This window comes from Charadrius vociferus, unplaced genomic scaffold (genome assembly GCF_000708025.1).
Source record: "Charadrius vociferus isolate BGI_N301 unplaced genomic scaffold, ASM70802v2 scaffold436, whole genome shotgun sequence".
Lineage (NCBI taxonomy): Eukaryota > Metazoa > Chordata > Aves > Charadriiformes > Charadriidae > Charadrius > Charadrius vociferus.
The window spans coordinates 1,767,170-1,781,007 of record NW_009649187.1 but is presented as its reverse complement, the minus strand read 5'-3'; the positions used below and the strand labels follow the sequence as shown (position 1 = coordinate 1,781,007).

The following is a 13,838-nucleotide window of genomic DNA, read 5'->3' as shown; positions in this document are numbered from 1 at the left end:
TGTTTTGCATGAAAAATGATCTATTTCTGAGCTTTATTCCGCAATACCCAGATCTTGTGGCTGTATCTTTTTGCTATTTTACAGGCTGTGTCCACTTTCTAATTAGTAATGACCATCAGTATTATCAGTTAGCTGTTGTCATGAACTTGACTTTACAGAAGAATCTGTTTGAATTCACTTTTCAGATTTCTGAACTGTGCTTTGAGGCAGTTAAGAAGCTGTTTAAACAAGACAAGTTGGGCTATGCTTCACTTGGCGTAGTTAAGGTCATTTCTGGTCTTGTGAGGGGTAGAAATTACGATGTCAGACCTGAGGTAAGAGTCTTTCTGTTGTACTACACAATTTTCTTCTGTCAATGGTTTAAAAAAAATCTGAAAGTTAAAATTAGTGCAGCTGCTGGCTGCAGACAAGCAGAATTTCCTCACTCTGTCAGAATACAAGCAGCTTGGGAGTGGGCTGAGCCGGAGGATTAGAGAGATTGATGTGGAGCAAGGGAAGGAAACTGGGAGGAGGAGATTAGATCCTGACAGAAACATGGGTTAAGTCAGGCAGGGATAGAGAGGCAAGTGGAGGAATGGATAGAAATGGACAGTGCTGGGGAAGGAACTGGGAGCAGAGAATGAAGGAACAGAAGGGGAGTAAACAGAAGAACCTTTGAGCAGCAAAGTCCACTAGCTGGAATGGAATGCAGGATTTCTTACCCTCCATTCCTCTGTTGTGGATCACCTTTCATTATATTTTATTTTACAATAGGTATTAAAAGTATTTCTTCACTTAAGAATTAAGGAAGTAGAATTACAAAAAGATTCTGAAGACATTGCACCAAAGAAAAAGTTCATGACTTACAAAGAGAAAAGAAAAAATCTTTCAAGAATGCAAAGAAAGGTATGATGTGCCTTCTTATGCTCTACTTCACTGACTATGTAGCAATTTGTTCTAGCAATGATTGCGCTTCTCCGGTTGCCGCTGTTAACTCTCAGCATCAGTGATTAGTGTTTGCATTGTACTTGAACATTTATGAGGCTCTACAGGGAATTTAATTATCTTGCCAATTTTTTTCTCTCTCTGGTCTTGATAACGCCTTTGGTTGTTTCTGGTAGGAAGGAATATATATCTATGCTGGTTACCCTGTAGCATCGCAGCCTGACTTAAGCAACTCACTAAGCATGGAAGATTTGTCCTCTGGGTATCTTTGGAACTTGGATATCCAGGGCGATTGGAAACATTTAATCTGTTGTCTTAAAATTAACTGTATGTTTTCAGTGGAAGAAAGCAGAAGAGAAACTGGAACGAGAACTTTTGGAAGCAGAAGCGTCAGAAAGTAAAGAAAAAAAACTGAAGCTGGTAAGTAATTTAGAGATTATTTTCCTATTTTTGCAAAGTAGTAGCTCCTAACCCTCTTGTAACCACGTTTTCCCCTCCATCCCAACCTGTCAGCATGCCAGGTATTTGAATCCGTTGACATACATCCTCCAGGTGCCCTGTTCCATATGACACTATGTAGTGGCTGTTACCAGCCTCTCAGAGCGGCCTTTAGGCAAAGCAGGAGTGCAGCTGGCAAGGACTGGGGGAAAGAGAGGCTGTTTAGCTAGCAGAGGGTGAGGGGACAGAGTAGGGGTCAGGAGAGCAGGACTTGAACTTTTCAGCATAAGAAGAGCAGAGATGGTGGTGCCAGGACTGGTTTGGAAGGCCTGAGGGCAGGCTTGGACAGAGGAGCATTTTCAGTTGAGTTTAAGTGAAGTAGAAATGTCTGTTTTCCATGCTTAAGTACTTTATTTTGTTTTCTTCCCTTCAGCACACAGAGACCTTGAATATTGTATTTCTAACATACTTTAGAATCTTGAAGAAAGCTCAGAAGTCTCCACTTTTGCCAGCTGTGCTAGAAGGTCTTGCAAAGTAAGAACAGAGTCCCTTATTTTGTGTGTGTTAGAAAAGACATAAAGCGCTAAAGGGATTTTTGACTTTGAAAGGGATTTATAAGCAGTGAGAGAAGACTGTCCCTGAAACAGTTGTTGAAATTCTTTTACTTCTCTGCTGAAGTTTTCACCTACTTCTAAAAACATCTCAACGTGATGTAAAATTTCCCGTGGTGGAATTGGTGTGATGCAAACCCAGCAGGGTGTGATGCGATTCCATTATTTTGCCTGATTACTTCCTTAAGAACACTAAGCATGTCTCTAGTGCTATAGGGAAGCCGTGATTAGCAATCGGGGACTGAATCATCCATCTATGTGAACGTAACAGATGTTCAGCATTTGATTTAGCTCTGCTTTTAAGGAGTAGGTTTTGGCAATTCAAAATAGTTTGAACTGAGTTTGCAGATAATGTCTATAGCTTAAATATAAAAATATCTTTGATTCAAGGTTTGCTCATCTCATAAATGTGGAATTTTTTGATGACCTGTTGATTGTCCTTCATTCTCTCATTGCATCTGGGGTAAGTTGAGCTTACTTTTATTACAATTTTCTTAAAAGTGTGTTCTCTTGGGTACTTAATCAGTTCTGTATTCTTAGGGTTTAAGCTATCGTGAGAGTCTTCATTGCATTCTCAGTGCTTTTCATATACTCTCTGGTCAAGGTAAGAGATCTTTAAAAAAAACCTTTTGTTTAATATTGTCTGATAAATTAAGGGAGTAAATGTATTTATTTGGGATTATGTTAATAGGTGATGTTCTTAACATTGATCCGATGAAATTCTACACACATCTTTACAAGACACTCTTCAGCCTACATGCAGGTAATGCCAGATTCTTATTTTCAGTGTTTACCTAGATAATGTTTATTCTGCTTATTTGTTATCATAGCCTTAATATATTCTTAAAAACCTACAGTGGTTTTAAGATATCTGAGTTCTGAGAAGAGTACTGTCTGTTTTAATCTACTTTTTTCTCGAGTTGCACATTGCAGTACTGCAATACAAATACTAGAAGTATTGCAAAACATGGTAACAGGTTCTAATCATGTCACTTCATTAGGGAATGCTGAGTATGTGATCTTGGATAAGCATTTATCCTGTCCTCAGTATAAGTTTTTTCACTTACAATTGTTTCTCTCAGTGGCAATTTAAAAACTCGGTGTTTTCTCTCTAATTCTTTCTCTATTAAAGAAAAATCTCTTAATTTTTCTAACATAGTTTTTAAATAATTCAATTTAAGTTCTGTTTTCTAAAATCTTGTTTATATTTTTGATTTTTGTAATTCTAACCTAATTTTCTAATCTAAATTTTCTAATAATTCTGAGAAGCTGAATGGCTTATGGAGAAAAAGATACTTATAAAGTTTGAAATTATTGTAATTTTAATTAAATGCATAAATTTGTAGTCACTAAGGAGGAAAGATTGAGGAAAAAACAGCCTAGAATTCTGTATGGGTAAAAGACAATCTTTGTACCATATCACAATTTATAAAAGGTGATGTAATGAATGCACTTGGTCTTAAAACACTGCTTCTAATGTTTAGACATTCTTTGTGGATGGAACAAATATTTTCTTAGAAAGGAGCACAGAAACAATGATACATTTTTTTCTATTCAGACCTGGACTATTTTTACGAAAAAAGGATGGATGCTTATGTCTGTATCACATTAGTGCTCTGTCTGAACCTCTTAGCTTTCATGCTATTTCTCAGATTCCAGCATGCAGTCTATCGCAGGGTATTTAGCTGTATGTTCCTTGAAATAGTTATTTACTCTTTGTATGAAATTCTGCTTTTGAGGTCGTACCAATGTTGATATAGAGATTGTGCTCCAGTGCCTGGATGTCATGTTTGCCAAGCGGAGAAAGCAAGTTTCCCAGCAACGAGCTCTTGCTTTCCTAAAGCGACTGTCCACGCTTGCTCTTCATGTACTTCCAAACTCCAGTGTTGGGATCTTGGCAACAAACAGGGTATTAATGCAAGTAAGTTTTACTTGTTAGAATTTTTAGGTTACTGGTTAAAAGTTATTGAATTGTTTGACAAACTGATTTTATGCAAAATATTTTGAAGCATCTTAAGCAAGAATGATGAAAACGGAGTATCCTTAAATGCTGCTGAGACTGAATAACATGGAATGAATCCTGTACTTACCAAGTTCTAATTGGATGTGTAATAGAAGCAGCTCAGTCTTTTTTTTTTTTGTGTTGTAGATATTCCCAAAGATGGACCTCTTACTAGACAACGAATCTCAAGGCAGTGGAGTTTATCTCCCAGAACTAGATGAACCAGAGCATTGCAATGCTCAGAACACAGCTCTGTGGGAGCTGCATTTACTGCAGGTTAGTGAGTAACTGAGTGATTTGGGAAGTAAAAGTCAGCAGTAAATAGCTGCTAAATGTTTTTATAAGCTTTACATAAATAGAGATCAGAGGTCTTCAGGCTTATCAATCAAATCTGGCCCACATGAGCCTATTCCATACAAAGAGGAAGAGCAGCACAGTGGTATTGTGAAGGAATGAGCTCAAAAGGGGATGTTACGCATCCCCTGTGATAGCACCACACTGGATCCTCACTGCAGGTTGCATAATAAGCCTCCTTTGGAGGCTTTTTCAATCTGTTAAGTTCCTTTGTAGTCCAGTCCTTCTCCGGGGAGTAACTGACACCTTGATCTGTCATTCCAGACAGGATTTAGAGTTTGGGGCTTCAGGAGGGCTTCCTCTGCCCTTTCTTCTGCCCTCTGGAAGTAGGAGTTAGATTAACTGTGGAGAGTTATGCTCACAGCATGACATGCTAGTGAATACATGTATGACTGGGTGTTCTTATTCACTTAACCCCATAAACTGATTTTGGGGTGCTCAGTTTCTCTATCTAAACCAAAAGCAGAACCTTCCATCTTACTGAAATGGAAATAAATGCGAGAATCCACAGATAAATACATTATCCCTCATCCCTTGGTCAGCTGCCTTCTTTCTTTTCTTTCAGAGACACTATCATACAACAGTGCGGAAATTTGCAGCTCACCTTATTGTTGGAGCTCCGACTGAAGGCTCAGCAGCTCTTCCACTTGATTTGAGCCAAAGGTGAGTTACCAAAGACTTCTGTTTTTAAAAAGAGTGCCTGGAAAAGTAGTTGTTGCTCATACTTTATTAAAGAAATCCCTAAAAATAATTAGCCATAAAATTAAAAGATTCTGTTCTTCAGACTCACTTTCTTTGTTCTTTTGCCAGTACAGAATGTTGGCTGCCTTTTTCTTTTTTTTTTTTTTCTTTTGAGGCTTGTTGCCAGGCTGTGACAAGGGTAAAAATCTCAAAGTGCAGTGTGCTTTCTTCCCGTGGGAGCAAAATATCTGCATCAGCAACCCTGATGTGAATATGGATTAAGATCACTGAACCATGGCTCTCCAGTGTAAACTTGGAAACTAAGTTTCAGCATAAGGTCCATAGTATGTTAAAACAGAACAGCCACCCTGGTTCAGACTCAGGATCTAAAGCAGCATTCTGTCTTCAGCAATGGCTGGAAGCAGGTTCCTCAGTAAGAGTAAAAACAGGGCAGGCACGTAAGACATGCTCTGAGTGGTGTCCTAGCCTCCGACTGGTTTCAGCCTGGTGGCTTTCCTGAACCTGATACCATTCTCTGTTTATTACCTCTTTGTGGAATTCTTTTCAAAACTGTTCAGTGTCCCTTGAACCAGAGCTCTCATTTTGCAAATACAGCATTGTTTGGTAAGGGTTCCGTGAGTCCACAGCCCATTACACTAAGACCTACCTTCTTTTGTTTTGAACCTAGTGCCAGCATGCATCATTTAACAGCCCCTGGTTCTTGCCCTGGGAGGCAAAACGAACAGCCTGCTCTAATTCACTCTTTCTGTGCCTCACATGACCTGGTAGACCTCTGTCATATTGTTCCTCCCTTCATATTTTTTGTTATCTTTGTTGCCTGTTCCTGAACTTTTAGCAATTCAAGTATTTCAAGATGAGGAAATTGGAGACTCAGATGCAGTATTTGAGATGTGGGTGATCTGTGGATTTATGCACTGATGTAACTATTTTCTATTCTGTTCTCTGTTTCTTTTCAACTCCAAACAGCATTAAGGGTACAATCCTGTGAAAGTATCTTTCATAACAACAAGATTTTTTTCCTTAAGTGATAGTGGTCAACTCAGAGCCTATTGGTCTTATGTGATGCTGAGATTGCTTTTCTCTATGTCAGTGTATTTGCCATTTTACTGACCATGTCATGCAGTCTATCTGCAGTTCTTCACAGGCAGCTCATTCTTACTGCCGTAAATAACTTGATACTGTCCAGCTCATCTGTGAGTGTGTTGAAAAGCACAGGTCCTGGCACAGACCTTGTGGAAGGACCACCTTTGTTTCTTCCTGCCATTGCAAAACATAGACTCCTGTCCTCTGTTTGCTGTCTTTTAACCAGTTTTTGTCCCATGTGGATTGCAAAACATAGACTCCTGTCCTCTGCTGTCTTTTAACCAGTTTTTGTCCCGTGTGATGGTCTTCCCTGTTCTCCCACAGCTGCTTAGTTTTCATAAAACCCTTTGGGTAAGGAACTGTTGGAAATTCAGGCAGATTTTATCAGCTAGATAACTTTTATCTGCTTTTTTTTTTTTTTTACTTTTTCAAATATGTACAGGGCAACAGTGACTGCCTGGAGCTCTGGCAAGCCAACAGAACAGTTTTGTCTCCCATTTCTTCTTCTGTCCCCCATTGAGTTTTTAGACACATTTTACTTGCATTGTTCCCCAGCTGTTGGCTTCTGATCTTCTCCAGGTGATGCTCGTTACTCTGAGGTGGTCTTTTGAAGCATGGTTGAAAGTTTGAATGGGAGAAAGTGTGGGAGAAGCTGCTCTTGGTTTGGTGAGATGTTATTTGGAAATGTATCTAATGCCATCTTTCTTTCACTGTGGTTTTTGGTATAGGCCTGCTACAGAACTTTTTGAGGCATACAGTATGAGAGGAATGACCTTTAATCCTCCTGTTGCGTCAGTAACACCCAGAAGAAAGGTACCATCTCATCTCTCTGTCCTTTTTTAACCGTGTGATATACCAACATAACCTGTAACTGCTGGCTTACTATGCAGTGCCCAGGCATTAGCATACTTAGTTTGGCTTTCTGGTTTCTGTATTTTCTGTGTCAAGTACTTTTTTTAACGGACATGAGATAGTACTCACTATAAAGAAGGAAAAAAAGGCTGTATGAATAGTTCTACGTCCCATAGCATCAGTTAATGCAGCAAGATGAGTGTGGTTGCTATTATTTATGTTTTGCACTTTGCAGTGGTTCAGTGCAGATTTCTTGTCCCTTTTCTGTAATGATGAACTGATGTTTGTTCAAAAAACAGTAATAAAAATCCAGCTCTCTTCCCCCAGTGTGGGTCGTTGGCAGGACAGCTGGATTTCCAGAGCCTTTGATTCAGTATGTAGAAGGATACTGATCCCCATTAGTGTCAGTTTATAGCTTTTAAGTGTAAATTTGAAGGGAACAAAGAGCTAATGTATAAAGAGGAGAAATGGGTGAACAATTTTTTTAGATCCTCAGCACTGGATGGGTTCCAGATGCCAACCTCCATTAAATGTCCAGCGAGTGGCGTGTCCTTTAAAAAGTGATCATTAATCTTCTTTCTTCCTAATGAAAACATTATAACCTATTAACCTTGTTAGTGTCTCTAATTTGTAACTCAGTAATGTCAATTAAAGCCTTGAGAGCACAATTTTTTTTCCATTTTAGAGAAGCAACTTCTGAAAATGCATTTGTACTTACTTAGTCTGTCCTTTTACAATGACTGCTTGACATGTCTGTCCTGCCTAGGGTGTTAGATCAGCAGCTCTGACAGAACAAGGCTGGTGACAGCAGATAGGAGAGAGGTTCTGTAGTGCTTCAGTGTACAAGCTCTTTAAGGTAGCAGAAACAACGGAAGAGGATGATAACAGTGAGAACAAACTGTCCATAGGTGGTTACAGTGGACACAACTGGGAAAAATACCTTGGGGTCTTGCTTACTCTCTGGCTGTTTGGTTCATTTTAACAAATTTTGGCAGTATCTTAAGTTTTACCCTATCATCTGTTCTGCATGTTTTTCTCTGTGTGCCATGCTGCCATTGTCTGTCAGCACTTCCCCCCCTGTTGACAGCAGCTCTGAATTGGAGTTTTCTTTCCCTGTGCACCACCAAAGAGAGGATCTCATTTGTCCCTGGATGCACAAAGTACTCGACTGTGTGAGTGTTAAAACATTAAGAGGGAGGTATCAGTTGTGTGCACAACCTCGTCATCTGAGTACCAAGAAGCCCAGAGGTCTGGCTCAGCCACACAGCATCTCGTGAGACAGGGGCATTCCTTTCTGACTCACAGCCTCTACTGTTAGCGTTACTGCTTTCACTAGCCTCTTGATCAGAGAGGCTTGATCTATTTTTATAAGGTGTGTTGAACAGGAAGCAGTGTGTAAGCTCCGTCAGAGCTGGAAGCTGGGGTTGTGTAGTAGGTATTCTTCTAAAACCCAGTTTACAACAAACCAAAAAATCCTCACAAAAACATGAGCTCATGAAGGACTGCCTGACACACCGCTTTGTTGCTTGCCAGGGAACACTGGCAGGCCAGACACACGTGAGCTGCCAGTTGCGTAGGTCTGGTCTGGATGACTGGGGCATGGGAGAGAAACAGGGTTGCTAACGTAAGCTGTGCATGGAAAACACATACTGGCCTTGTTTATTAATGCAACTAATATTTTGTAATTTTCAGGATACATTCTCACAAATGGATGCATTTATAGATGAAGAGCTAAACAAACAGCTTCAACAACACATCAGTGAGACTGTTGCTCACAAACCATTGGATTTTGCTAAACACTTGAAGGAATCATCCCTGTCGTAAATGTATTTATCAATCATGTTCCATTTGCTTCTTAATTATGGAGAAACAATGGCTGAAAGAAGTTTCCACCCATCCTTAAAGGAATTCAAGTATGCTTTTGTTTGAATATAGAAACACACAACAAATGTAACAGCAGTTTTTCACACACGAGTTACAAGGCCTCTCTCTCCGTCTGCTTAAGCATCGAGCCCATGTTCTCAGAGCTTGGGAACCACAACGAACAGTCACATCAGTAATTTAAAATCGTTTGCAACCATGTATTATAGTATTTTTGTTTATCTCTTTTTTAATCTTTATAACAAAATATAGACATATTTGTTTCTGAGAAATCACTGGGTAATGTTGATAAATTAATAAATATTTTTGAAATGTTAATATAATATTGACTTTGATGTTTAAGATACCTAGAGATTTGGAATATGTACTGCATTTTTTCTTCTGATGTCTCCTAACCATTTATCTTACCTTGAAATGATTCTGCATTTGGTGGGGTTTTTTTTGCTCCGCTAAATCTTGGGATTGGCAAATTGAGATTACTGAATTCCAGTTCTGAACTATCATCATGATTGAACGCTCTACTACGATGTCGTCAATAAACCATCGCTGTCAAGAATACTGGACAAATTCAAGGTAAGAATTTAAATCTTTTTTTAATCTTCATTCCCTGAGTATTAGTTGTTGCCTGGTTGTTTTAGAATCCATTTTCAGCTCTGCGTTGCCTTTGCAAGCAGTAAATAAAATATATGAAATGCCTTAAAGGTGAGTATTAGCATTATGTGAATTCCACTCTACAGGGGAGTGTGGCTGGCAGCTAATACATTTTGTAGTGTTTAGTCTATGTTGTGAAGATGATACAAGTTTTGCGTGATATAAGTGATGATTATAAGTTTTGCAGAGCTTTTGTTCAAGTCACTTAACCTCCTTAAAATTATTAGAAAACATTTCTTTTTCTCTAGGGCATTTGTCCTTTACACTGATATTTACAGTTTTATAAGTAATTTATTTTTATTTTATACATGTTTTAGTATTAATCAGACAAGTTCACCAAATTTCAAGTAGTTAGACATAAATTCACAAACATTTTTGGAACAGACACATATTAACGGATTAGAAGATACATATTTTACTATGTAGATTACAAAACTGCCTACATAATACTGGTGGTAATACATGTGTTTTTGTCTGGTTAGGTTGCCATTCCCATAGCTTTCCAGTAGTTCTTTTTAGTTGTTAAGTGGCTGCAAATATGGATGTGATCTAAATTCTAAAACTTCCAAGGGGGGCATTTGCCAGTACTTTGTCAGTTCAGGAAGGGAAAAGGAAAGAGTCATCTTAAACCATTTATTTTTTTTACAACATATACAAATACAAGTTTATTCTTCAAGTCAGCAGAGAGAAAATTGTCCAGGTGAAAAAGTCACTTTTAAATTTTTTCATTTTACATAGTTTCCAAACAATATAAGACTGGCACATAGTGATGTTGCATTGTCAGAATACTTTGATATGCTTTAAGAGGCAGAGGAGGACAACTGTACAACTAAGTCATTCTGAAATAGCCTATGCATGTATTGGAGCGAAATCTATTTACTGCTATTTATTTTTGTGTTTAATTTGCTAACTCTGCCAAATGTCTATCACTACTGAAGTTACAAAATACGTATCACAGACAGGAAAAAAACGCCACCGTTGTTACATTTAGTGGGCTACCCTAAAAGAGTTTTATAGTGGAATAGCAACAGCCAGTGATTAAAAACCAAATGTTAGCTGAAGCATTCAGAGAGCTAGAGCAGATCAGACAGTTCAGTTTCAGAAGCTGCAGACTCAACCTTTCACTGAAATGTAAAGCTACCAGCAAGTTCTTCTTCTAAAGACACACTATGAATGTAAGAGAATGTGTTCTTGAAATACTTAATATTTCGATGTTAAAGTCTTTAATTCTTGAAAGCACGTGATTTCTAGAAGCAGATGGCTTTCTAAAGATAGCTATCGAGATACTTCATCTAGTAATAAAAATAATGTGACTAGGTTTTAAAAATTAAAAGCTGACATAGTATTTTTTATTCTAACTGCTAAACTGCTAAATCTTGGGGTTAGTAAGATAGAAACAGGAAACCCTCCAGGTGGTAGGAAGGACCTCCTGGCATCCCCCAGTACTGCAACAGGGCCAGGATATGTGCCTGCCCAACTTTTGTCCCATACAGTCACACTACTGCAAGCAGCACATGCTACACAAGGAAGAGAAATTCACAGAAAAGAAACAGTGGTTTTAAAATAGTATAGAATAAAATACTTCTGTATTTTTGCCAGTAGGCACCAGAATGTGAGATTTCCACCTGTAAACTGTTCAGCACGACGCCTGCTCCCACCCGGAGACTGCATGTTTCTGGAAGGTGTTGATTATTTACATTCCTTTCTTTTAAACTTTACTCTGGAAGCTGCTTCCTCCAAATAGTTTGTAATGTAAAAATGAATGTATTTTCCTAATTTATGTCTGTGCCCCACCAAAAGTACAGAAAGGGACAAAGTTACTTTGTCAGTCTTGTCACAGGAATGTGTGGACAGGTATTCCTGCAGAAATAAAATCTGTGGCTAAGCAGAATAAACTTTTCTATTAGAATAATAACTCAGCACATGGAATCTGTTTAACTGGGCTTTCACAAAAGTTAACAAAAAGAACCTGTTTAATACTTCAAGTGATGTTGTATTTCATTATTAGCATACTTGGAACCAACACAACGGGAAGGATACTGTATTCCTTTCCAACTTCACCTCAAAATATGTACCACATTTCACCAACAAAAGTTCACTCAGATGTCTACCAACACCTAAAGCTGAAATAAAGTGATATGTACATTAATGAAAATATTTAATTAGCCTTACACAATTTCAGATGTCAACATGCCTATAAAGTTGGTTTGTTGTTTTTTTTTTTAATAGCCAAATATTTTGCTGTTCTCTTTGTGATAAACAAACAGCAACAAAAGCAGCTTTAGACTTGGATTAATGAGGAAGATACTTACGTTAATAAACTATTCCCACAGCTAGAAAATGATTGTATTAGCAGAAATAGTACAAAACCACTGTGTTTAAATTGCTACTAGACATCAGGCTAGTGTTAGACCTGCATTACACAATGTGACATGGCTACTGTTGTCCCGTGATTTCCCAAGGTTTGTTTTATTGGTTTTTTTTTTCAAATCTATGTGACAGAAAACCATTAGTGGATGACAACATGGGCATGTAAGAACTTTGTACGTTGAATCTAATGAATTAGCAAGTGTGTTTTCCAGAATACTATGATAATACAGGTGAGACTAAGAATTTTATTTTCAGTGCTGCTGAATATAACAAAAAAAAGCGGCAAACAGGTAAGGGCACACTCTACAGGAAAGTATTGTTTCTAAAATGCCATAAAAACACCGAAGGAAAAAACTCTTAGCAATGTGAAACAGCTACTGTGTTACAAGAACAGAGAGAATGAAATTAACATTTTTAAAAAAATATAAAAATTGCATTAGTTGAATTGCGCAGTAGGTTGATGAAAGTATTTCCCAGTAATTCCAAAGCAAACTATGCATATAAAACTATGCATGAAGTGTCACTTCTAACATTTCACTCCATATCAGTCTTGCGTTACGCATGTGCCATGGGATGGGGTATGGAGATAGCATACCTCGTTCTTAGAGGGACGGGCGATGTAGTTGGAAATACACAAGTGAAGAGGCTAAGCTAGGAATTGGTTGGGGTTTTTTTAATTGGATCATGATTGCTGAATTGCAAAATGCTGTTATGCTACATGAGGACTAAAGATAAGCAGTGGGAACTGCGTGGTCTCTGTGAGGATGTGCCACAGGGTAAACGTGACTATTTTGTGTGTCTGGTTATTTTCCATGAAAGCTGGAAATGACCTCAAGAGGGCACTTTCTTGCTTTGGTAATAGCTACTTTATAGGAATTTTCTGTAGTGTATAGTGAAAGACTTCATAGCTTCTGGTGACAGAATGCAGGTTCTGTCTGCATGTTTATATACCAATTAATGACTTTGCTTTCTTTTATTTTATTTTCTAATTATTGGGGGAGGGTGTTGGTTGTCACGAGACTACTGCCTGTAACTTCTGCCTCTTTCATTATTGCGCTATCAAAAGTAAACCTCCTTGTAGTTGCACTGCTGGTTTAGCCTTTGCCTGATGCAGCTTCTCTCTTGGGAGCACCAGTGTTTTGTGCTTGAGTGCTAAAGTTGATGTGGAATAATTGAGTGCATGAATCAGTCCCTGTATTCATGGATTTCTTGATTTAGTCACACCAGGTAATTGAAATGCTTTGTTTAGGGATTGCTCTAGGGAGACAGAACACGTGCAGAGCAATTTATGCACCGCAGATACACTTGTGGGAAACCAAAGGGATGACTGATTTCAGCAATTGTCTCCTAAGTTGGTATGGATTGTTTTAACTAAGCATATTAATAACTCCCATGGAGAAAAAAAAAAAGAGACAACAACTAACTTAAATATCAAAAGATGAATTCAGCAAACATAAAACTTTACAATAGTGTTTCTATGTAAACAAAAATGTCAAGAGTTATAGTGTAAGAGTTCTTTATACTCTCTGGGTTTAACAGACAAGTAAGAAGACATTTCCTGACTGTATGGAAAAATGTATTTTGAATTCAAAATTTTGAAATGTTAATTACGGTTATCAATGCATTGTTTTGAGTTTGGTCAGTTTTGGGTATTAAATGTCTGGTGCTGAAAAGAAACAACCAGGAAAGTTTTTTTCCTCTAAATCCAGAGAGAGGTAAAAATTCTGCATTTTCTAAAAAGTAGCGTATGATAAATATATTATACAATGGCATGTACTTTGGAACATGATAATAAATATTCTTTGTTTAAACACAAGCCTGGAAAACTAGAATTTATAAGAAGAAAATGTTGTTCCTTGTCAAAGTATGACTACCAGTTAGGTGTATTTAGCTATTGTACATTATTTTGTTAAAGTAGATAAACCATAAATAATTTCAGCATTTTGTGTATATTCACCAAAGTTAAACAG

At 37.9% G+C, this 13,838-nt stretch overlaps 1 protein-coding gene across 1 annotated transcript in view; it reads left to right on the top strand.

Moving 5' to 3' along the window:
* NOC3L (nucleolar complex associated 3 homolog (S. cerevisiae)) overlaps positions 1 to 8,911 on the top strand; it is a 17,102-nt gene extending 8,191 nt beyond the window's left edge. Inside the window, exons 9-21 of the mRNA XM_009888797.1 lie at position 1; positions 186 to 314; positions 754 to 885; positions 1,264 to 1,344; positions 1,796 to 1,896; positions 2,364 to 2,436; positions 2,514 to 2,577; positions 2,665 to 2,736; positions 3,713 to 3,894; positions 4,123 to 4,251; positions 4,895 to 4,992; positions 6,843 to 6,927; positions 8,659 to 8,911. The exon at position 1 is cut by the window's left edge and continues 187 nt beyond it. Coding sequence (XP_009887099.1) covers position 1; positions 186 to 314; positions 754 to 885; positions 1,264 to 1,344; positions 1,796 to 1,896; positions 2,364 to 2,436; positions 2,514 to 2,577; positions 2,665 to 2,736; positions 3,713 to 3,894; positions 4,123 to 4,251; positions 4,895 to 4,992; positions 6,843 to 6,927; positions 8,659 to 8,790 — 1,279 coding nt within the window. The 3' untranslated portion in view covers positions 8,791 to 8,911. The remainder of the gene's footprint in view (positions 2 to 185; positions 315 to 753; positions 886 to 1,263; positions 1,345 to 1,795; positions 1,897 to 2,363; positions 2,437 to 2,513; positions 2,578 to 2,664; positions 2,737 to 3,712; positions 3,895 to 4,122; positions 4,252 to 4,894; positions 4,993 to 6,842; positions 6,928 to 8,658) is intronic.
* Positions 8,912 to 13,838: the final 4,927 nt, after the last annotated feature.